At 60.8% G+C, this 22,967-nt stretch overlaps 1 protein-coding gene across 2 annotated transcripts; it reads left to right on the forward strand.

Annotated features, from left to right (window-relative positions):
• ALDH3B1 (aldehyde dehydrogenase 3 family member B1) lies at positions 1,635-21,679 on the forward strand. Of its 2 annotated transcripts, none has more exons than XM_018042919.1 (10): positions 1,635-1,782; positions 7,289-7,451; positions 11,341-11,451; positions 11,553-11,673; positions 11,975-12,060; positions 12,499-12,580; positions 14,744-15,130; positions 15,860-16,026; positions 18,937-19,036; positions 20,984-21,679. In XM_018042919.1, the coding sequence occupies exons 2-10, from the start codon at positions 7,290-7,292 to the stop codon at positions 21,172-21,174; spliced, it is 1,407 nt and encodes a 468-aa protein (XP_017898408.1). In that variant the 5' UTR covers positions 1,635-1,782; position 7,289; the 3' UTR covers positions 21,175-21,679. The 2 variants fall into 2 exon arrangements, with proteins under 2 accessions (XP_017898408.1, XP_017898407.1); XM_018042918.1 differs by lacking the exon at positions 1,635-1,782 and adding an exon at positions 2,827-2,906.

Below are 22,967 nucleotides of genomic sequence, written 5' to 3' on the forward strand. Positions count from 1 at the left end.
TAACTATTTTAAGAAATCATAAAAAATACTAAGAACCACGGGGATGACGATTGTCACAAGCTATTGGGAGGTCCCAAGCTAGGATGTGCTAAAGACCCTGCCCAGCACCTGCCGCAGCAAGTGTCCAGGATAAACGCCGCTTTAGACTGAGACCTGGAGGCTCCTGGGAGTGGGGTAACCCCCACCTGGCGCCTAGGCAACACAGCAGGGCCCCCTGGAGACACCGAGGGCTGAGCACTCAGACCTGGCTGCGTTAGAATCCCCACTTGTCCCTCTGTGCGGCCCTGGCCTGGCCACTGGCCCTCTCTGAGTCTGTTGTCTCATCTGGGAAGTTCAGACCATGCATCTGAGAATTACATGAGAGTTTGTGTCATGTGTTAGTGAAGCTTTGCTAGGTGAGCACACAAATGAGTGCCTACTGTATACTGGGCACTGCACCCCAGTGGCCTGTGACTGCCCCACAGGGTCACACTGGCCTCCATGGAGGTGGCTGCCGGGGCGGAGACAGGTCCTGCCTTCAAAGCTGGGGGCAGGAAGGAAGGTGGGGGCAGGGCCCCGGGGACAAGGCCTGGGGTGGCCACTGCCTTAGGAGTGTGGGGAAAGGGGCAGAAAATCCTTCCTACCTACCGAGCACCTACTGTATACTGGCGGCTTTCCAGACGTGCTTGGATTTCACCCTCACAGCAGCCCTGTGAAGCAGAGAGCATCGACCCCGTTTTAGGGGGAGGAAACAGAGGCCTGGAGAGGGGTCAGGACTTGCTTAAGGTTGCCTGGGGAGCAGGCCAGGTGGTCAGATGCTCGGATCTGAGGCTCTGTGAGCCAGGCTCAGCAGGTGAGGGACAGAATGAATGAATGTGATGCCTTAGCCCATGACCTGCTCACCTTCCCCCATCTCTCTGCCCAGAGAGGGAGCCCAAAGGCGACAATCACAAGGGTCTTTTCATCCAGATCTGCAATCTGAAACCCAGAGGAGCTGCAGAAGGGCAGGGCCCGGCTGGTCAGATGTGCCCCCCACTGCCAGCCGCTGACCCCTGTGCTCCCCCAACACCCGCTCCACCGGCTGACCCGGGTCCTCGGGAGACCCTGCCACCACCTGACTGGCTCCAAGAGCGGCTCCTAGCGGTATCTTGGCAACATCCCCCCATTTATCCCAAGCTCTCTTGGACAAGGGTGTCACCCCAGGTCCCTCTGAGCCCCTAGAGCTTTAAGGATCAACAAGAGGCATCCAACCCAGAGAGGGGAGGGGGTTGCCCCCTGTTCCTCCCCAGGGGGCGGTGCCCCTTAAGGCTCAGGGAGCTTCACTCCCAGGCCAGGTTAGGACCCTTGTGCCAGGAGGACAGTCCTCTCTGGGGACTTCCCAGGCTGAACTCGTGACAAGTTCAGGGGTAACCCCTGCGGGAGGGATCCCCAGTCAGGGAGGGGCCACTCAGGATCCTGCAATACCCCTGCCACCCACCAGTGTCTCCCCAGGTGGGCCCCTGATTTGCTGTGTGGCCTTAGATCAGTGACTGCCCCTCTCTGGGCCTGGTTGCAGGCTGACCGGTGCCAGGCTCATCTCCAGCCCTGCCCCGCCTGCCGCTGGCTCTGCCTCTGCCTGGCTCAGCTCCAGGCAGCAGGGCAGGGCTGTCACATGCCCAGCCACGTGACAGGCAGCGGCCGGGGGCTCCATCCCACGCAGAGGACGGGGGCCCCAGCAGCCCCTTACCCTGTCCCAGTGGCTGAAGCCTCTAGGGGGCTACCAGATCCTGCAGGAGGGCCTGGAGGCCTCTCCTGCCCTCCCAGGTAGGCAGGGGCTGCGGGGAGGGTGGGGGCTGTGAGGAGCATCTCCCGGGGGCCCGGTTGGCCCAGAGGCCCTGGGCCATGACCTGGGCAAGACCCAGGGCACCAACGTGGAGGGGCAGCAGCGGGCCCAGGGTGACAGGCCTGGGGCGAAGGCACGGAGGATACGCCTGTCCCCACACCTGTAACCTAATCAGCCGCCTGTCTGACACCAGCACCCGCGGGGGGATCTTCCCCCTTTGTGCTGGCTCTGACAGGTGTGTGGGCGTGGGGGCTGGGGTGACGCGGAGGAGTGGGCACACGGGAACCTCCGTGGCCACACTTGTCATGACGGCGGCCCACCTGGAGGGCAGAGGGCGCTGCTCTTTCCCGAGAGGTTAGGAGGGGGTGGCTGGAGATGGCCCGGCCTGGTGCAGAACGACAGCCTTCTCCTGTGGGTCCCAGCCTGCCACCGTGCCCTGTGGGGTCAGATCCTCCCCCTCTGTCTCCTCCTTGTAAAATGTCACGTTGCAAGGGTGACAGGCGCCATGAGTAGGGTGCTGGGGGAGGTGGTGCTGATGGACACAGACACGTGGCTGTCAGGACGAAGCCTGTGGCCCTTCTGGGCCCTGAGGTTGTGTTTACAGACTCCAGCTGTCTTTGGATCTGAACTCTTCACTTTGCAGATGGGAAACTGAGGCTCAGAGGGGCGGGGGTGGGGGGTTTGTGGGGAGCAGGCTTTCCCTGCCGCTCCAGGCCACAGCCCCCATCCACCCCGGAATTCCTCTGCCTGGACTCTCCTCCTCCAGCCAGGCCTGGGACCCTTCCCACCAAGGCCTCGGGATGGACCCTCAGCTCAGAGCTCCCTCGAGGCCTGCTGTGTGACGCTGGCCTGGTGTTGGCCTTCTCTGGGCCCTGGCCCTCTTTTGTGGTCCAGGGAAAGACCTAGAGGCCCCCCCCCCACACAGAGGGAAGTGCTGATGAAATCTCAGCCTGCGGCCTCTGGCTAGCCCGGAGTCAGTCAGGCACGAGGCCAGGGTGGCCCCGCCCCAGGGGCCGGCCTAGCCCTGGACATTTCATAACGGCAGGGCAGGCAGCTGGGCAGAGCGCGGCTGACCAGGAAGACGGGCAGCTGGGCAGGGCCTCAGGTATGGTACTCCGTGGCGGCTGGTGATGCAGCGACCAGTGGTCAGGGCCGGGGCCTGCTGGCGGGCTGGTGCAGGGCCTCTGGGCTGCTGTCGAGACTCTGGCTGCTCTGGGTCAGGGCAGGCCTGACCCCTCATGGTCGCAGGCAGAAGCTAGCTTTGCCTTCTCAGAGCTGCTACGCCCACCTGGGGAGAAAGAAGGAGGAGGAAGGGACTTCCCTTCACCCCAACTTCAGAGATGAAAGAGAGAAGCCGAGGGTCCCTGAGGCCAGCCAGCACCCATACTGAGTCTGAGCTGGGCTGGGGTTACTGAGGGAGCCAGGGGCCCCAGCTCTGGACCAGCTGCCCCAGGAAGGAATACACCCCTGTCCCTGGGGTGAAGCGGGTGCGGCATCAAGCATCCATCTGACAACACGTTTCCTGGGCATCGGCCACGCGTACCCGCTGCTGGGGTGGGGTTCACCGTGAGTGGTTCTGAGCGATCACATTCTTGGGAATGGACCCAGCCAACGTCCAGGAAGAAAGGTCAGCCGGGGCCCTCCCTCCCGGCCTCGCAGAGAAGCTGTTATCAGATGGACCTCAGGGAGTCCAGCTGCCGGCACAGCCTCTCCATTCGGCGGGGCTGGGTTTGGCTTGGCCCACGGCCAAGGGTTGGTCCCCAGCTCCCCATGGCCCCCACGGAAGGGAGGGGGCTGCTGCCCAGAGTGCAGGAGACCTTGGGAAAATCCAAGTTAGGGCTACACGGCCCCAGGGGTGAGGCCAGATTAGAGACTCTAGAGTATTGGGGCCTGTGGGACTTTCGAGGCAGGCCTGTGACCTCCACCTGACAGTCAAGGGGCTTCCCAGGCCCTCAGACCACCAAGGTCACCTCTGTTGCTCTTGCCAGCTCAGCTTCCCTGCCCCCACGGGGTCCCAAGTTGATGTCCTTGCCTCCCGGGTTTCCACGCTGGGCCAAGGTTTCCTTGGGTTCCCACCCCAGGATCTCCCCTCAGCCCTCTCAGCACAGCCGTCCTTTGCAGTCTTATCTGAATAACAATCATCAGGAACCATCCTCATGGGCACTCACGGGGCTCAGCCCAGCACCAACTGCTTCCCAGCACCACAGGGTAGACACAGGCATCGTGCCCATTTCACAGATGGGAAAAGCGAGCCACAGGGAGGCCAAGCCACCTGCCCAAGGCCCGAGCTGATAACCTAGGATTTGGACCCAGGTCCTTGGGCCCCTGACATGGCATTCTGGGAGCATGCTTTTAGAGGGACTGTGGTGTAAATGGGGAAACCAAGGCAAAAAGCACAAGAGGGTGGACAGGGGTGGGGGCTGGGAGGTAGCTCATCGTCAGGACCAGGCAGGGCGCAGGGGCGGGGCCTGGGCAGCAGTGGCTTCCTGATGCTGCTTTGGAGGCGGCAGACCTGAGTGCCCACCCTGCCTGTCAGTGTCTCGACGCCACGGGCCCCGGGCCTCAGCTCCCTTCAGGGACACCATCCGAACACCACGCTGTACCCATGGCTGGCGCCCCCGCTGCTGACACAGTACCTGCAGCGTCAGCGCCTGGTCATCATTCTTTCTAGTGCATCCCCAGGCCCCTGGCCTTGAGGGAAGGTCCCGGGGCCCCCGGGAAACAAGCCGTCCCTTGTCACATCAAATGACTTAACAGCTCCCAGGGAGGTGAGCTCAGGGCCCCCAGACCTCCCAGTGCAGGAACCTGGGCACGTGTGTTCACAGCAGCTGCTCGGCTCCCTTGTGAGGTCACAGGCCCAGGGTCCCCTCAGGCCCCAGGCCCCACAGGTAGCCTTGGCCCACCTGTTCACGTGGGTTGAGTCAAGCTCCCCGGTCCCCAGCAGGCCCCTCCAGGGGGGGACTCGGTCCTGACCAAATTGCAGGGGGCACTATTGTGTGAGTTTGCCTCAATGTCGCCTGGAGAGGCTGCTGGAATGTTCCAACCAGACCTCCACCCCCGCAGAGCTCCCCGCCCCTCACTGCACTGGGAGATGCTCCCTTCAAGCGAGATGCCTCTCATTTTTGTGGGTTTTGCGGAGACTCAGGAAAGGAACCCTGAGGAGGAGGGAGGGGGGCAGGTGTAGTTTGCACTCAGCATCCATCAGCAGGAATCTAAAGGTGAGAGGGGGTGGGGGGGAGGGAACAGGGATAAATATTTGTCGAGCACTTGGTAACAATAACCACAGCTGACCATTAACTATGCGGGCAACGGCCACTGCTTCCCGGGGTGATATGTCATTTAATCCTCCAGAATTTAGCAAGTGTTACTGGTGGTGGTGGTTTAGTCGCTCAGTTGTGTCCAGCTCTTTGTGACTCCACGGACTGTAGCCCGCCAGGCTCCTCTGTCCATGGCATTTCCCAGACGAGAATACTGGAGTGGGTTGCCGTTTCCCTCTCCAGAGCAAGTGCTATCGGCATCCCTATTTTACAGATGTGGAAACTGAGGCAGTGAGAAGACAAGTGACTTGCCCAAGGTCACACAGCCAGAAGAGGCTGGGTCAGGGTTTGAGCTCACAAGGCAGCCCGGGGGGTCCTCAAGGCTCTGGGCTCCTGGGCCTCTGGCCAGTATGCCCTCTTCCCAGGAGGAGGGTCGGAGCGGAGGGTGAGCCTGGGGCTGAGAGCGGCCCTGACAATGTCCCTGCTCTGGGGCACCGTCACCCTCTTTGGGGGACATGGAGCCCGCCCTGTGCCCAGACCACTGCCCACTTTCTCCTGATTGCAGCAGGAGGCCTGTGGGCTCAGTCTGGCCTCCATCACGCGTGGGGACAGCTCAGGGCTCCCGTCAGGCTCTCGGCAGGGTGTCCATCGGGCCAGGCCATCCTGTCGGCTGGAGCAGCTTGGCCCTGGCGGTCATGGAGCCCTCCAGAAAGCTTAGGGCTGCAGCAGCAGTGGCCACTTAATAGTAGCTGGCATCCCTGGGGGCACTGATGCCACGCTCTGGGCCCTGAACTGGCCGCCAGGGTCTCATCCTTGATAAAAAAACAACAACCCTGTCAGCTGGTAGGTGGAAGGGAGACCTTAACAGATGGGGAGCACAAAGACCCAAATGACGAGCTAAGAAGGCAGAGTGGGGCCCTGCCTCCCAGTCTAGTGGGAGAGGAGAGGGATGGGGGGGTGGGGACAGAGAATTGGGCGAGAAAACCAGTACTTACCACGAAGTACAACACTGTGTGGGCCTCCGTGGTGGCTCAGGTGATGGAGAATCTGCCCACAACGCAGGAGACCTGGGTTTGATCCTGGGGTGGGGAAGATCCCCTGGAGAAGGAAATGGCCACCCACTCCAGTGTTCTTGCCTGCAACAGTCCATGGACAGAGGAGTCTGGTGGGCTGCAGTCCATGGGAATCACAAAGAGTTGGACATGACTGAGCAACTCACACACACGTAGTATGGTGGGGAGCACGGTTGCAGGACCACTGTGAGAATGTATAAGGGAGTAATCACGGTGGGCTGCCTGAAGGAGGCATCAGCCAAGCAGAGACCTGAGGGAAGGGAGTCAGAAGGGAAGGAGGAAAGGGTCCCCATGGGTCCTTGGCACCAGGCCGAGGGCCGAGTGCGTCAGAGCGCTCCTCTCGTGAGCTTTAGGTAAACAGGCGGGGGCCCCGGGGAATGCCAGGGCCCCTACCCAGCCTGCCGGCCCAGGCTGATAACAGCACGAGGGCCGCGCTGCCCCTCACCGCTTGCCACCCCCACTCCCTGTTCCTCCTGCACCGTGGCTGCAGAGTGGGGGTGGGCCACGGCACCTGTGGGAGGCGAGCTCTTCCTTCCCCATCTTGCTGCGGAGCTGGGCCACAGGGAAAGGGGTCCTGTCATCCGGCCTCTGAGCCACCGCCCACCAGCCCGGCCTCCCTGGGCAGGGCCCCCCGCCTGGGGACCGGGGGTGGCAGCACATTCTGCATTGGGAATGTCCCAACAAGGTGGCTGCAGCGGCCGTTGGTGGCCACACTTCCCCCGGTTGCTCCACTCAGGCTTGCTGGGCTCAGGGCTGCCGTCTCTGGGAGGGGTGCGGAGCAGGGCGGGAGCTGTGGCTTAGGGCTCGTTTCCCTGCAGCAGGAAGACCCGTGGTCCCCTGGCCGCCTGCTTGCCCTTAGGGGTTGTGGAGTAGCTGTCACCCAGCCCAGGCCTGGGCCCGTGACTGCCCTGGGGTCCAGGGCCCTCCTGCCCACTGGCCGAGGGGCGTGATCTGTAGTTCTGTCCGTGGGTGTCTAAGTGTGTCCTGTGTGTACATGTGTGTGGTGTGTGTGCGTGTAGGTGGGGCAGCCCGGGTCCCTGGGATTACGTGTGAGTCCCTGAGGGAGTGTCCGTGGGCCCACCTGGGTGCGGGCAGGGGCCAGGGAGGGGGCCACGGAGATGAGGGCGCCCTGACCCATGCTGCCCCCTGCCTGGCAGGATGGACCCCTTCGTAGACACCCTGCAGAGGCTGCGGGAGGCCTTCGTCTCGGGACGCACACGGCCGGCCGAGTTCCGGGCCGCCCAGCTGAAGGGCCTGAGCCGCTTTCTTCAAGAGAACAAGCAGCTTCTGCAGGAGGCTCTGGCTCAGGACCTGCACAAGGTGGGTGGGGGGCGGGGTCGGGGGAGGAGGGCAGGGGTGAGGGGAGGGAGGTTGCAGGGAAGGGGGCAGGGGTGGGGAGGAGGGAGACAGCTGCATCCTCCACAAAGGGGAACTAAAAGCCATCACGCCCACCTCCTTTCCTGCTCTAGAACCCACTCTTCTGCATTCATCTGGTGGCTCATTTCTACCTCCACTCCACTGCTATTTGGGGCTTCCCAGGTGGTGCTAGTAGAAAAGAACCCACCTACCAATGCAGGAGACATAAGAGACACAGGTTTGATCCCTGGGTCGGGAAGACCCCCTGGAGGAGGGTACGGCAACCCACTCCCGTGTATTCTTGCCTGAAGAATTCCACAGACAGAGAAGTCTGGTGACCTACAGTTCGTGGGGTTACAAAGAGTTGGACTGCGACTTAGCATGCACACACACACGCACGCACACGAACAGCTTTTGGGATTTTAGTCTCCCGACAGGGAATTGAACCCGCGCCCTCGGCAGTGAAAGCGCCGAGTCCTAACCACTGGACCGCCAGGGAATTCCCCCACTCCACTGCTATTTATTGAACACTTACTATGTGCCAGGTCCTGTTCTAGGCTCTGGGGATACAACAAATAAAACCAAGTCCAGGGAGCTGGCCTCCCAGGGAGAGACACAATTAGACAGTAAATAAATACAAAGCATGTTGGGTGGTGATGAATACCATGGAGAGACACTCCCAGTGTGAAGGGGGTGAGAGCAGGCTAGGGTCAGGGTGCTGTTTCCTATGTGGGGGTCAGGGGAGGTTTCCTGGAGATGGTGATGTGTGAAGGGGGAGGGAGAAGGGTCCCAGGGACAAGGGGGGAAATGGCAGAGGGCCCAACATGTGCAAAGGCCCTGAGGCAGGAGGTGCCGGTGTGTTTCGCGGTGTAGGAGCGGCAAGGAGGCTGGCGTAGCTGGAGGGGAGGGCAAGAGGTGGAGACACACGAGGGGTGAGGTCCGGAGAGGAGGGTCGCACCCCTAAGGCCGCGTGTGTTGGGGGGACACCAGCTTCACCAGGTACTGTGGGCATCATGGCCTCTGTCCAAATCCTGGACGGCTGGGGCTCAGTCCCTGCCGTTTCCAGCAGTAGCCTTGACAGGACCCCAAGAAATATCCTTCCTTGTAGTCAGCCTCCCACCCTCTCAGCCAGTAGGGCCCACCCATGTGGTTGCCGCTGCCCCAAGACAGCTGTCCCCGGCGTTTTTCTCTGGACAAAACATCCCTGTGCTTGCCACAAAGCCACAGTGTCCAGACTCACCCCTGGACATTGGTGCCCCCCTGCCCTTCACCACCAATAGCCCTCCAAGGCTGTGACTGTTTGCCAGCTGGTCAGGTGCTATTCTGAGACTTCACACCAGGACAGGCCCAAGGTGCACGTGGGCCGCTGTCCCCGGGGGCTGCAGTCCCACATTGGCTCATGCTGAGCACCGAGCTCTTCTTCAACCCTCCTGAGCCCACGAGCAGAACCCTCCAGGGAACCCTGGAGTCATCCCTTACTGCCCTCCGGCCATCTTCGCCATTCTGCTGGGCCTGCTGGCTCCACCCAGTTCGTGGGAGAGATGTCAGCCCTGGCAGACCTGGGGGTGCCTCTGCAGCCTCCTTGGGACCCACCTGATTTGCAGACACCCAGCCGGGTGTCCACCCTGGCTCCAGAGCAGGCCTGAACTCGGAGACTATGGGGTTTCATGGCATCTGAGGTCATGGATCAGGGCACCCTCATTCCATAGGGACAACAAAAGCTGGGCACAAGGACTTATCCTCAGGATGTGGCCTCCTGGTGATGCCTAGCCCCTTTCTTAGTGTCCTCAAACCTTCTATTTATCACCATGCTCCGGGACTACAGCTGGGCTCCCTCATCAGCTTTTTCTGGAATCATCTGTTGTCCCATTTATGAAACCATGGTGCCAGAGCATCCTCTCCTTGGCTCTCTGACATCCAAGGGGCCTGGCTCTGCCTCCTTGTGTGGAGTGTCCCTCACTGGACCTGATCCAGGACAGAGGGGACTCCCATCCCCTGCCCTGGTTTATTGGGCTCCCTAGGAGCTGGCACCCCCACGGAGCCTCTGCCCTGCACACCTGCTGGCCTGGCCTGGCCGCCTCTGTGACACCTGACCCGATGGTCTATCTGGTCCCTCTTCTCCCTGCAGCTCAGATTTCACCTCCCGCCTCCAACCCTCAAGGCTTCCGGAGCCAGGGCTCCATGAAGGGAGCAGCAGCCCAGGAAATCCAATCTGTCCCTCCTTCTGGTCTCGGCCAGCCCTGTTCCCACCCTCCCAGCAGGCAGCATCTGCCCTGTCTGCCCTGCACGAATCCTCCCACTTAACCTCCAGCAGCCCTTCCAGGTACAGGTGGTCACACCCCCCTTCCAGGTACAGGTGGTCACACCCAGTCACCCTCAGAGGTGACTGAGAGAGGGCATGTTCTTGCCTGAGGGCACACAGCCCCTGCTGAAAACAGCCTACTCTTCCATGGCATTCAATGGGGTCCAGATCATCCCTTGAAAAGAGTGAAAATGTTAGTCGCTCAGTCGTGTCCATCTATTTGCAACCCCATGGACTGTAGCCCACCAGGTTCCTCTCTTCATGGGATTCTCTAGGCAAGAGTACTGGAGTGGGTTGCCATGCCCTCCTCTAGGGGATCTCCCCAACCCAGGGATTGAACCCGGGTCTCCTGCATTGCAGGTGGATTCTTTACCGTCTGAGCCACCAGAGAAGCCCCTTAAACAGGCCCAAACCTCACGCAGGTCACAGGAGATCTCACTGGGCCTGTAAACACAGGCACAATTGAAGGCGTGCCTGAAGCCGGCCGGTGGACAGGGCTTCCTCCTCCAGGGTCCCTTCCCGCTCAAGGCTCAGCTCTGGCACCCCTGGGCCCATCACCCTCACCTCTGGCAGGAAGGCACTCTCACTGTAACAGCGGAGTCTCAGGCATGAGGACAGCCTGGCTCTGGAGTCCCGAGAGATGGGCCTCCCAGTTGCCTGCAGCGCACAAGCTGGGTCCCTCCTCCCTCATGAGGGTGGGGCAGGCACACCAGCAGGCAGAGATCAGGACAGTGTCCCTATTGACTTTTGCCTCTTTCTGACTCCTGCCCTTGAAATCTGCTGTTGGCCCCTGGGCTATGGGGACTGATGGCAATTATCCAGAGACACCTGTCCTCAGGGTCTGCTGCAGACTGACATCCACAAAAGCAGGCCAAAGGGGCCACACGGACAGTCCTGTTCAAACTTCAGGTAGATCCTGTCCCTGCTGTGCTCAACAGCCCTCACCCCAGTGGCTAGGCCTCATCACCTCACCCACCCTCCTGCTTGCTAACCAGGAAGAGAGCAAAGCCTGCACTGCCTCAGGGCCTTTGCACATGCCACACCCTCAGCTTGGAAGATCCTGCCTCCAGGCATCTATGGGCGCCCTTCCTTTCTTTCTTCACTGCTCAAATGTCATGCCATCCCAGAGGATGGTACTGACCATCTTGTGTGAAATAGAGCAAAGAGACACACATGCATGTGCACAGGCACTCACACACGCACCCTGAAAACCTGTTTCATCCTTCTATTGCACCTGTCACATCCTAATGGATGAGTCAGTATTCTCCTCATCACGTGGACTGTGCGCTCCCCACGCCCACCACAACGTCAGCTCCGTGGGGCAGGTCTTCTGTCTGCTCAATCACCGCTACATCACCAGCACGGGAATGGGACCCACACACTGCAAGCATTCAGTGAACGCGGAACCAATAAATGAATGAGTGAACGAGTCATTAAGACAGGCTTTGCCCTTCCCAGGGCTCCGGCCCTCTCCAGGGCTCCGGCCACCTGCGGATCCTGGGTCCCTGACCCCAGTCCTGACCGTGCCCTTCCCCCCCCCCCCCCCTGCAGTCAGCCTTTGAGGCAGAGCTGTCTGAAATCAGCATCAGCCAGAACGAGATTAACTTGGCCCTTAGGAACCTGAGGGCCTGGATGAAGGATGAGAAAGTGTCCAAGAACCTGGTGAGTGACGCTGGGGTCAGGAGACCTCTCTGGGTGGAGGGTGGCTGAGGGGCTGGGGTCTCAGCCCCTCACCGTTGTCCACCATGCTGGCCCTGGCCCAGGCCACGCAGCTGGACTCGGCCTTCATCCGGAAGGAGCCCTTCGGCCTGGTGCTCATCCTGTCTCCCTGGAACTACCCTCTGAACCTGAGCCTGGGGCCCCTGGTGGGCGCCCTCGCAGCAGGTGAGAGGGACCCTCCGCCTTCCCGCCACCCCCCCCATCCTCTCCCAGCCTCATGGCTTCACAGCCACCCTCAAAGCCAGGGAGGAGTTGAGGGGGGCTGGCACCAGGTGGCTAAGACGGCCTGGTTTCCATGTGTGAGGATTTGGGGCTGGGACCGCACCTCTCCTAGCCGAGCTGTACTCTTCACCTGGAGAGGGAGTGAGGTGGGCTCCTGCCCTGCAGGTGTGTGAGGACCAATGGACATGGGGCGTGGCTACACATGGCCCTGCCCTCTCCCCGCCCCACCCCGCCCTCCCCACAGGGAACTGCGTGGTGCTGAAACCCTCCGAGATCAGCAAGAGCACTGAGAAGGTCCTGGCCGAGGTGCTGCCCCGATACCTGGACCAGGTGAGCCGGGCCTGGTGCAGACCGGGCAACCACACTGGGGCCGAGCAGGGCCAGGCCGGCCCCCTGGGCCCGGGGCAGACCTGAGTTCTGACCTCCTCTGGGTTGTGTGGCCTTGGCCAGGTCACCGGCTTCTCTGTTCCCCTCTGCGTGAAACAGAGGGTGGGGCCTGTCCCCAGGGGCTCCCTGCCTGTCTCTGGTCACCCTGGCCTCAGTCCCCACCCCAACTCTGCCAGGCCCCAACCTCACACGTGCTGGGCTGGCACTGCCCTGCCCAGTGCCCCTGGGGGGCTCCCCGCTCCCCACCCAGCCCGCCTGGAGCCCTGGCACCGCTGGGTCAGGCCAGGCAAGGGGGGAGCGGCCCCAGGCAGGCAGGCAGCCCCCTGGGCTCTCAGGCTGGGACCCCAGAGGGAGCCTGCGTTTGTCCATCCCCCCTTACAGAGCTGCTTTGCTGTGGTGCTGGGCGGGCCCCAGGAGACGGGGCGACTGCTGGAGCACAAGTTCGACTACATCTTCTTCACAGGTGAGGGGCCAGCTGCGGGGGCAAGTCGGGGGAGTGCCCAGGATGGGAGGGGCGAGAGGCCTGAGGCCAGCCCCACACTCCAGGCCTTGTCCCCAGCTGCTGGAGAGAGGCTCAGAGGACAGAGGTAGACAGCCGGCCAGGGAGGACACGGGGGTGAGCGCTGGGGGGTGCGCTCGGCTCCAGGACAAGCAGCCTGGAGAGTGGCCCTGGACCCCTGGGGACCCTTGGGGGGCTGGACCCCGTCCCAGGGAACAGGCCTCTCCACCAATCACAGTTTCACACGTCGCAACATCTGCCCTTGCTGAGTGAGCTTCGGCTATGCCAGGCACTCCCTCACCACCCCGCAGCCCTTCTGGAAGGCTGGACGGACGAGGGTCTGGAGACTTGGGTGACAAAGAGATGCAGAGCCCACCTCACTAGCCAGGGTTGGGGCAGGCTGGATTTTGCCCCCAGAGGTCACCTGCCATCACCCTGGCATGTGCCCATGGGGCCCAGACACCACCTAGCTTCAGGTGACCAGGACAAAGTTTCCAGAAGAGAAGAAAGGGTGGAGGAGGCAGACAGCCATGTCAGTGGGCCAGGCCCTGGAGGAGAGAGGCCAGACCTGCCTCCCCCATGGCACACCTCGTCCCTGGCCGGGGAGGCTGTCTCGGCCTCTCTCCTCCCCAGACCCTGCCGCAAGCCCAGGACAAGACCTGCCAGCCGCCACTGTAACAGACAGGGAAGGAGATGGCGGGAGGGTGGCGGGGGGAGAGCAGAGGCAGGGTTCTCAGCTGTTCCTCCAGATTCCTGGGACGAGGGGGAATACCAGGAGGAAGCAGCTGGGGGGGGGGGGCCACCACCCACCCTCCACTCACCCTCCACCGCCACACCCCAAAGCTCAATGGGCTTTGAGCCTGGCCCCTCAGGACCGAGGGTGCAGAGGCAAGGCAGGCAGACCCCAGAGGCCAATGTCCAGGTCAGGCCTCCGAGGCAGTCTGTGCAGGGGCCGATGAACTATCAGAAGGCACTCTGCCACATCTCCTGACTTGCCCAGGCCTCAGTTTCCTTATCAGTGGGACAGGGGCCATCCCCAAGTCACAGGCCTGTCTTAAGGATAAATGGATGAATGAAAGCCTTTGTCACAGCATGTGGCCTCGGCAGCATGCACTCACTCGCTCACTTGCTCACTCAGTGAACATTTACTAGAGCGCAGACCGTGCCCGGCACAGCCAGGCCTTGGGATGAAGCAGGGCTAGGAAGGCAAGGTCTCCCGCGTTGTCATGGAGCCCATTCCAAGTTGATCAGGGCAGAGGTGGGAAGGCACATGGCAGGGTTGGTTAGGATGGCCTCATAGTCAGGGAGGTGTTTGACAAAGACAGGAGGCCCTGAGGGAGGAGCTGTGGTCAGGGGAGAGCACCCGGGGGGTGAGGGGGCCTGGATAGAGGGGACCAAGGACAGGGAAGCAGGAGGAAGTGAGACCAGAGAGGTGACTGGGCTTCGGGCTCCCTCACGCCGTGGTGGCTGGGGAGAAAGACCAGGGTCATCACAACACAAACGGCAGCATGGGACCCTGGGTCAGGCATGGGCAGGAGGGTCTCAAGCCCTGGGGGGCATCAGGAGTGGTTGGGGTGGCTGAGTGGAGGAGGGGACTGTGAGACCAGGGAGACCAACACAGAGAAGAGGCAGGGACCTGGGGCGGAGGGTGCCAGGGCTGCCGCATCTGGTCAGAGAGAGGGGAGACCCAGATATTGACCAGCTGGAGTGGGATGCTGACTTTGGGCCACAGGGGTCATTTTCAGAGGCCAGTGGAGAGAAGGGAGGCTGCAGAGGGGAGGGTTAGAAAGAGTCCCTGCAGGTCCCAGCCTGGGGTCAGCAGCCGGGGGACATTGTAGTGTGTGTGTGGGGGTGTTCCTGGATGTCTAAGCGGGCAAGTCAGGTGAGGGAGCCGGGACCTTCCACTGTGTGGGGCTGGTCAGGGTGGGGGTAGGGGGAAGATGATGGGAGGAAGGTCCCAGTGTAGCAGCAACTGACAAGGAAAGGCCAGGTGAGACCCCATTCAAAGGCCTCTCCAGGGAAGTGCAGGGCAGGGAGTGAACCCCCTTGAGAGTGTCCAGCCCTGGACTGGGGCTGCCCCGCCTGGTCAAGTGATGGAGAGCCACCCTGGTTTCCTTCCTTGCCCAGGGAACCCTCAAGTTGGCAAGATCATCATGACTGCCGCCGCCAAGCACCTGACGCCCATCACACTGGAGCTGGGAGGCAAGAACCCCTGCTACGTAGACGACAACTGCGACCCCCAGACTGTGGCCAACCGGGTGGCCTTCTTCCGCTGTTTCAACGCCGGCCAGACCTGCGTGGCCCCCGACTATGTCCTGTGCAGCCCCGAGATGCAGGCGCGGCTGGTGCCCGCCCTGCAGAGCGCCATCACCCGTTTCTATGGCGACGACCCTCAGAGCTCCCCAAACCTGGGCCGCATCATCAGCCAGAAGCATTTCCAGCGGCTCCGGGGCCTGCTGAGCTTCGGCCGCGTGGTCATTGGCGGCCAGAGTGATGAAAGCGATCTCTACATCGGTGAGACCCGCCCTCCCTGCCATTGTGCCCCACCCCCATCCACATCCCAGCGAAGGCCCCTCCACGCTGGGGGCCACAGCTGGGCCCCGAGTCTGGGCTCTGAGGCTCCCCCCACCCCACCGCTACAGCCCAGCCTGGTGCCACGACTTCGTGACCCTGGTGTTTCCTGGTGCTGCGGTCTGAGTCCGCGACCCCACGACTCCACACTCTGGCCCAAGTTCTCCAAGCTCAGACCCCAGAGTTCTAGGCTCAGCTTCCCAACTTCAGCCCCACGATCCGCTGCTCCACGGGCCACACGACCCCTAGTGCTACGTGCCCACGATTCTGGTTCTCAGCTCCCAAAACCCGTCCTGAGCGTCTGCTCTGCTGCGAACAAAGAACCCTGGTCTCTTGGGCCAAACGACTCAGAGTGTCTAACAGGCTGGGACCTGGGGCCTCAGACTCTGGGGTCTAAGATCAGATCACCCTCTGACTGTGAGACCAAGGCTGAGTGATTCTCTGGGCCCCACGAGCCCGGTCAGGCTGGGGAGCCCCTCGTGGTCACTTCCAAGGGGCTGCGGGGAGAGTACCATCCCTGGAACATCCGGGTCCCTGGGCCCTGACAGCCCGTGGGCCCGCCCACCAGAGGCCCACCCGCCGTAGGCCCCGCCCACCAGAGGCCCACTCGCCTTAGACCCCGCCCACCAGAGGGCCCCGCCCCTGGGCTGAGCCGGCCCCTGTCTCTGGCAGCCCCCACGGTGCTGGTGGACGTGCAGGAGACAGATCCTGTGATGCAGGAGGAGATCTTCGGGCCCATCCTGCCCATCGTGAACGTGAGGAGCCTGGGCCAGGCCATCGACTTCATCAACCGTCGGGAGAAGCCCCTGGCCCTGTACGCCTTCTCCAACAGCAGCCAGGTGGGGCTGGACGAAGGCGGGGGCAGGTGGCAGCAGTAGAGACTGGAGTGGGGTCAGCAGAGGGCGATGGCTCCAGGGCCAGAGTGGACCAATGGGCCTGGCAGGAGGGCAGGGGTCCTGGTCCCTCAGGGGCACTGACAGGTGGCACGCTGGGCTCTGTCTCTCTCCTTTCTCCTAGGGGCAGCAGGGCCTCCCTGCTGCCTTTCAATCTAGGCCAAGTTCTCATGGGTCTTTAGTAGGCAGCTCCCCAGGGTCTCCTCTAGGGTCCAGCATCCCCTCTACGTCAGCCCTGGCCTCTCTTGTTCTGCATCATCTTGGCCTTCGGTGCTTGGCTCGTGGAAGGCACACACAACATGGGATGAAATGACTGAAGGGGGATGAATGACCAGAACACGCAGACCCAAGAGTGAGCCCTGGTCCCCTGCCCCTCCCTGGGGGCCCTTTGGGAGGCTCACTTGCGTGTGGCCAGCAATCTTCAGCTCAGGACACGCGTCCCCCACCCCCAACACTCCTGAGATCCCTCATAGACTGGGCGATGCTTCCCCCCGACCCCTACCCCCTTCACTGGAGTGCCGAGCAGCATGCAGTCTTAGTTCCCAATCAGGGCTCAAACTCATGCCCCTGCAGTGGAAGCGCAGAGTCCTAACCACTGACCCTCCAGGGGATTCCCCTGGACAATGCTTTTTTAAATTTTACTTTTTATATCTATTTATTTATTTAGGTTGTGTCAGGTCTTAGTTGTGGCATGCGAACTCGTAGTTGCCTCAGGCCTGTGGGATCTAGTTCTCTAATCAGGGATGGAGGACAGACCTCCTGCACTGGGAGCACGGAGTCTTCCCCTCTGGACCACCAGGGAAGTCCTGGCAAGGCTTTTTTAAAATAAACTTTTAATTTTTAGATTTAAAGAAAAGTTGCAGAGAGTCCAGGGAAGGCCCATATACTCCAGTTTCTCCCCTTACGTTGGTCGAAAGAAACTGACATTGGCACATTGCTGTCAACCACACTCCAGACTTTGGACAGATTTTGCCAGTTTTTCTTTCCACCCCAGGATCCAGGCCAGGGTCCCGAGCTGCATTTAGTTGCCATGGCTCCTCTGGTCCCCTTGTGGCCATCTCTCATCTTACGGGGTGCCGGCCATCTGTCCTGCAGAATGCCCCCATCTCAGTGGTCAGCTGTTTCTCTCATGAAAGAAGCCCACAGGGCCAAGGGCCCATCTCTGCTCATCTTCAGGGGACCATGGGATCCATGCATCACTGGTGAGGTTAACCTTCATCCCTGGCCAAGGTTAGGTCTGGCACAGGTCTCCACCAAGGACTATTTTTCCCTTTCCTTATCCTGTTCTGTGAGAGCAAGTCACTAAGTCTAGCCTACCTTCAATGGGGTGAGAGTAAGCTCTACCTGCTGGAGGGGAACATCTGCATATCCTACCTGGAATCTTGGCTTGGTTCTTTATAGCAGTGCCTTTTTTCTCTTTGGCCGCGCCATGTGGCACGTGCGATCTTAGTTCTCTGACCAGGAACTGAACCTGGGCTTCCTGCAGTGGAAGCACGGAGTCTTAACCACTGGCCCGCCCGGGAAGCCTGGCTCTGTTTATCAGCACGGACTCCAGTGCATCTGCTTTATTTTCCGGGTTACAACCCAATACCACCTGATTTGTTTCCTTGTTCAACCTGTCCCCAATACCACCTGATTTTCGTTCGACCTGTCCGGCCTTTGGGCACTGGGAGCTGCTCTGTCCCAGACACCTGCCCATCCTTTGGTTTTCCCACCACTTCCTTCCTTTCTGGGTCTACAAGCTGCCTGGCCCTAGAATCAGCTGTTCCAAGGAGCCCTTGTTTATCTGCATAATGTTAACTTTAGAAAATGCTACACAGGAACTTCCCTGGGTGTCCAGTAGTTAAGGTTCTGTTAAACCTGCTCCCAATGCAGGGGGCAGAGGTTCACTCCCTGGTGGGGGAACCGAGATTCCACATGCTGCACAGTGCAGTCAAAAAAGAAAGTGCTACACAGGTGTTTAGAAGCAGGGAGGGGGCTCCTCTGGCCAGTCGGCTTTCAAGTTTTTCCGACTCCCCGGTGCTGTTCTAGGACGCACGGTGACACAAACCCTCATGCCACCCCGCATGCCCTGCCCTGGGTCCACTGAGCACTGGTGGTCCCAGCTCCACATTCTGCTGTCCTTACTGCTGGTCTCAACGGGATTTTCTGACCCTGAGGATGGGGGTCCACTCTGCGGGAGGCCCTGATCTAGCTGTGACCTGAGGGTCACACGTTGTAACTAACTACAGCCAAGGTTTTGTGCAACAACTCTTCAGTGTCTGCTCATCTTGGCGATGGACAGGGAAGCTTGGTGTGCTGCAGTCCATGGGGCTGCAGAGTCGGACACGACTAAGCGACTGAACTGAATCTTTCTTTATTGTCCATAGACCGAAGAAGGGCCTTCATTAAGTCAAGCAGGGGTCAAGTTCATGTTTCCAAAGTACAAATCTCAGTGTCCTCCCGGTGGCGCAGTCCACAGGCCTCCCACAGCTTCCCTGCCCCTCGGCCTCCCAACCTGGCCTTCACTCTGCGTGGGTGGGGATCCCTCCTACTCACTTCTGCCCTCCTGGACACCCAGTAGGCACCTCACATCCCTCCTGGGGCATCTCCCTGATCGCCCACCCCTCCATGTCCCCAGGAGGAGGCTGGGTTTCCCGCCTCCCCTACCAGCCTGAGTCTGTGTCCACGGCCGCCTGCGTGGACCCCACTCAAGGGAGGCTCAAGACACACGTCTCCAGTGCTGACGTGGGGGTGGCAGGCTACTCTTCAGCTGACATGGTGGCTTCAGACCCTGCCATGGGCCCCGGGACCCTGAGGGGGCCAGGTAGAGCCCCCGCAGCTCTCTTACCAGCCTCACCGCTTCTTCCCCCCAAGGTGGTCAAGCGGGTCCTGGCCCAGACCAGCAGCGGGGGCTTCTGTGGGAACGACGGCTTCATGCACTTGACCTTGGCCAGCCTGCCTTTCGGAGGAGTGGGTAGGTGCCGTCTCTCACCTCGCCCCGCTCCCCTCCACAGAGCCTGGAGCGGAACCTTCCACGCCGGTCCTGGCACTTCCATCCGCAGGCAGACCCGCAGACACAGCTTACGTTGTTTTCAGCGTCACTGTGAAGTCCGTCCACGGTGCTTGCTGCCGCTTTTCTCCCCGACTGGCCTGGCGTCGCATGCAGGGCGGCCCGGGTGTGCTCTCTACACCACGTGCGGCTACTCGCGGCTCCTTCAAGCCCTCCCTCAGCTGCTTGGGTCCATGATGGAGATGGGGGGCTGCTGTCAGCTCCCCCCTCCACCAGGCCCTAGCAGCCCCCAGGCCGGCTGCCAGGTCCTGGCCTCTGAGGCTGGCCCCAGCAAGCCGACGGCTGTGTGATGTGGGGCCACCACGGCCCCTCTCTGAGCGACCTCCTCCTCAGGGGATGAGAGGGCCCACACTGGGCACCGGAGTAAATGACCAGCAGGGCCTGGTGGGCTGCCCTGGTCATCCCAGGCCCTCCCAGGGCTGGGCACGGGCTGTCCCCCTTCTGGAAGCCCGGCCCCCAGCCCGCCTGGCTCCTACCTCCAGTCCCAGTCACTCTTCCTCAGGGAAGTGAGTGGGTCTGTCAGTGGGGGAACCTGGTCCTCTTACTCCCCTGACGAAGCCCCCCATAGCTCCCAGCCCCTGACAGAGCCACAGGACCCCGACTTGGCTTCCGGAGGCCAGCCCTACCTGGCCTGGCCGTGGAATCCTGCTCCAGCCTCCTCTCCCGTTTCCCTAGCTGCTGCCCCAGCCACACGGAGCTTGACCTGAGTCCCAGCACATCCAGGTCACCCACTTCCAATGCTCTCTCGAGTTGTCCCTCAGTCTGGGGCCTTCCTGCCCCGACACGCCCACTTTATCTGGTCAATGCTGTATCACTCAGGCCTCACCCCTCCAGGAAACCCTCTCAGACTGCCCCTGCTTCCACCAGGCTGCTTCCCCTGGACTTCCTACTGCCTGGTCCTTGACTGTCTCCCTACCTAGACATTGTGGACTCAACACAGCACTCGCTGTATCTATGGGGCTGAACACTTGTCCCTGCAACCCTAGAAGGTGGTGCCACTGTCCCCCCATGTCACGAGGAGACCGAGCCAAAGTCACTTGCCAGTTCAAAGCTGGGATTCAAACCTAGGGAGTCACCCCAGAATCCACTGGGGGGTTGCTTTCTTTACTTTCCATCTTGCCTCCCTTTTTTTTTTAACTGAAGTGTATTTGATTTACAATAATGTGTTGGTTTCAGCAATTCAGTTTTACACACACACACACACACAGGACTTCCCTGTAGCTCAAATGATAAAGAATCTGCCTGCGATGCAGGAAACTAGGGTTTGATTCTGGGTCAGGAAGATCCTCTGGAGAAGGGAATGGCAATCCACTCCAGTATTCTTGTCTGGAGAATTCCATGAACAGAGAAGCCTGGTGGTCTACAGTTCGTGGGGTCTCAAAGAGTTGTAGTAGTCAAAGAGTAGTCAAACATGACTAAGCAACTAACACACACACACACACACACACACGTTTTCAGATTCTTTTCCATTATAGGTTATTACAAGATATTGCATATAGTTCCTGTGCTTTACAGTAGGTCCTTGTCTATTTTCTGTGGTGAGCACTGTTAACCCAAACCCCCAATCCTTCCCTCCCCCAACCCCTGGAACCCACTCACCCACTGTCCACCCATCTTGCCCCAGACCTGGCGTCCTCAACATTTATTTGACTGGGTGCTGGTGCCAGGGTGGGGCTAAGCCCTTTACCCCTAGCATCTCATGATTAGCCCACTTTACATGTGGGGAAACCAAGGCTCGGGGGTGAGCGGCCCACTCAGGTCATACCCTGTGACCAGCAGAGCCCAGGTGTGTCTGACGCCCCTTGGCTGGCCCTCGGAGGCCTGACTGGCGTGCCTCCTGTCCCTCTGCAGGCAGCAGCGGTATGGGCAACTACCACGGCAAGTTCTCCTTCGACACCTTCTCCCACCACCGCGCCTGCCTGCTGCGCCCCCCAGGGCTGGAGAAGATCTACACCATCCGCTACCCGCCCCACACTCCACGCAACCTGAGGGTGCTGCTGATGGCCCTGGAGACCCGCAGCTGCAGCTGCACCCTGCTGTGAGCCCAGCCCAGGCTCGGGGGCACTGAGCATCCCTCCCAGCCCACGCCCGTGAGTCCTCCGCTGCCGTGGCCACCTGAGGCTGGGGGAGACAGGACCTGGGATCCACAATGCAGGGGCAAAAGACCTGCCAAGGCCACAGTCCAGACCAGTGCTTGCCCTCCTCCCACCCAAGGCTTCTCTTTTCAGGCCTTCGGCTGCCCCACAACCAGGACGGGCCACAGTGTGGGCACGTGGGAAACTGTAACCTGCTCTCTGGCTCCCAGGCTGGCCACCTATGTTCCAGGGGAGTCGGGCAGCTGTGGGCACTTGGGACCCCTCTTTCTGTGGAGGGGTGCAGAAGGGGCCCTGGCATCTGATCCATGCCCTGCTGTGGACCTGCTGTGACCTGGGTCGTCCCTGCCCTCTCTGAGCTTGTCCCCCTCTCTGGTGTACAGAGGAAGTGACGAACAATATCTCCTGAGATCACTGTGAGGATTAAATTTTGGAACCTAATTGCTGACTCTAAGCTCCAGCGTCCTGTCTCCTCATTCAGGCGGGGGAAGGCTGCCTCCCTTGTCTCTCTCCCCACCTCTCCCTCCAGGCAAGATTGATGAGATGCCCACAGTAGATTCTCCTTCCCTTCAGCTCGAGCCCTGAGGAGCTCTGAACACGCTCCTGTCCCCCAGGTGGTTGGCCCTGGGCACCCTCTCCTCTCCATGTCCCACCCTGGGCTCATCCTCTTCCTTGTCCTGCTCATCTTCCTGGACCTCAGTGCTCTGGAGCGGTCCCCACCCATTTAGCTGCCAAACTCCCAGGCCTCCAGCTGGACACTCCCTTCTACCGCCCAAGTCCCATCTTTGAGCAATTCCTGATGATTCGATGATGCCACGGGCCTCCCCAATCCACACACTGAAGGCTGTGCCCAGGGCCATCCATCACCTACCCTCTTCTCCCAGGCCCAGTCCTTCTCAGTGCACCCACGGATATTCCCAAAGCCCACTGGACCATGCCAGCCCTCAGCCTGAACCCCTTCATTGGCTCCCTTTGGCCCACAAGTCTGGACGGGAAACCTTCCTTGGGAGGCTCTGCCACAGCCCTGCGCACGCCCCCGTGTCCCCATCCTTGTCCTCTTCTGATGCCGTTGATGTGTCCCCCTCTAGGGACCTCCCCACATGAGCTGGGCGCGCCCTCTGGCCCTTCTTGTTCTGCCCAACTCCTCCGTGCTCTCTGCTTGGATGTCAGCTCTTCCAGGAAGACCTCCTTATCCACCTTCCACTCCCCGCCTCCCCCCCCACCCCCCCCACCCCCCCCCACCCCCCCACCCCTCCCCACCCCCGCGACCCCAAGAAACCGGCGGCCTTCAAGGATCTTCTCAGTGTCTGCAGCCTCCCAGTTCCCTCTGCCTCACAACTCACCGGGAGGAAACGTGGGTTTGTTTGGTGGCTGTTTGGGTTATGGGGCTCCCGAGTCGTATACATCCAGGAGCGGTTGAGGAGCGGTTGAGGAGGCCGCACTGCGCAGCTCTCAAGGATTGGATCAAGTTCCTGCACAAGCCCGGGTCTCAGTTTTCCTATTCGTAAACCGTTCCTCCACACAGGGTTGCGGTGAGGATTAAGTGAAGCTGCCTGGGTGGAGGTTTGGCATAGGGCAAGCACAGCTATGATGGTAAAGCGTCTGCCTGCAGTGCAGGAGACCCAGGTTCGATCGCTGGGTCGGGAAGATCCCCTGGAGAAGGGAATGGCAACCCACTCCAGTATTCTTGCCTGGAGAATACCATGGACGGAGGAGCCTGGAGAGCTCCAAAGTGAAAGCGA

This window comes from Capra hircus, chromosome 29, assembly GCF_001704415.2.
Source record: "Capra hircus breed San Clemente chromosome 29, ASM170441v1, whole genome shotgun sequence".
Taxonomy (NCBI): domain Eukaryota; kingdom Metazoa; phylum Chordata; class Mammalia; order Artiodactyla; family Bovidae; genus Capra; species Capra hircus.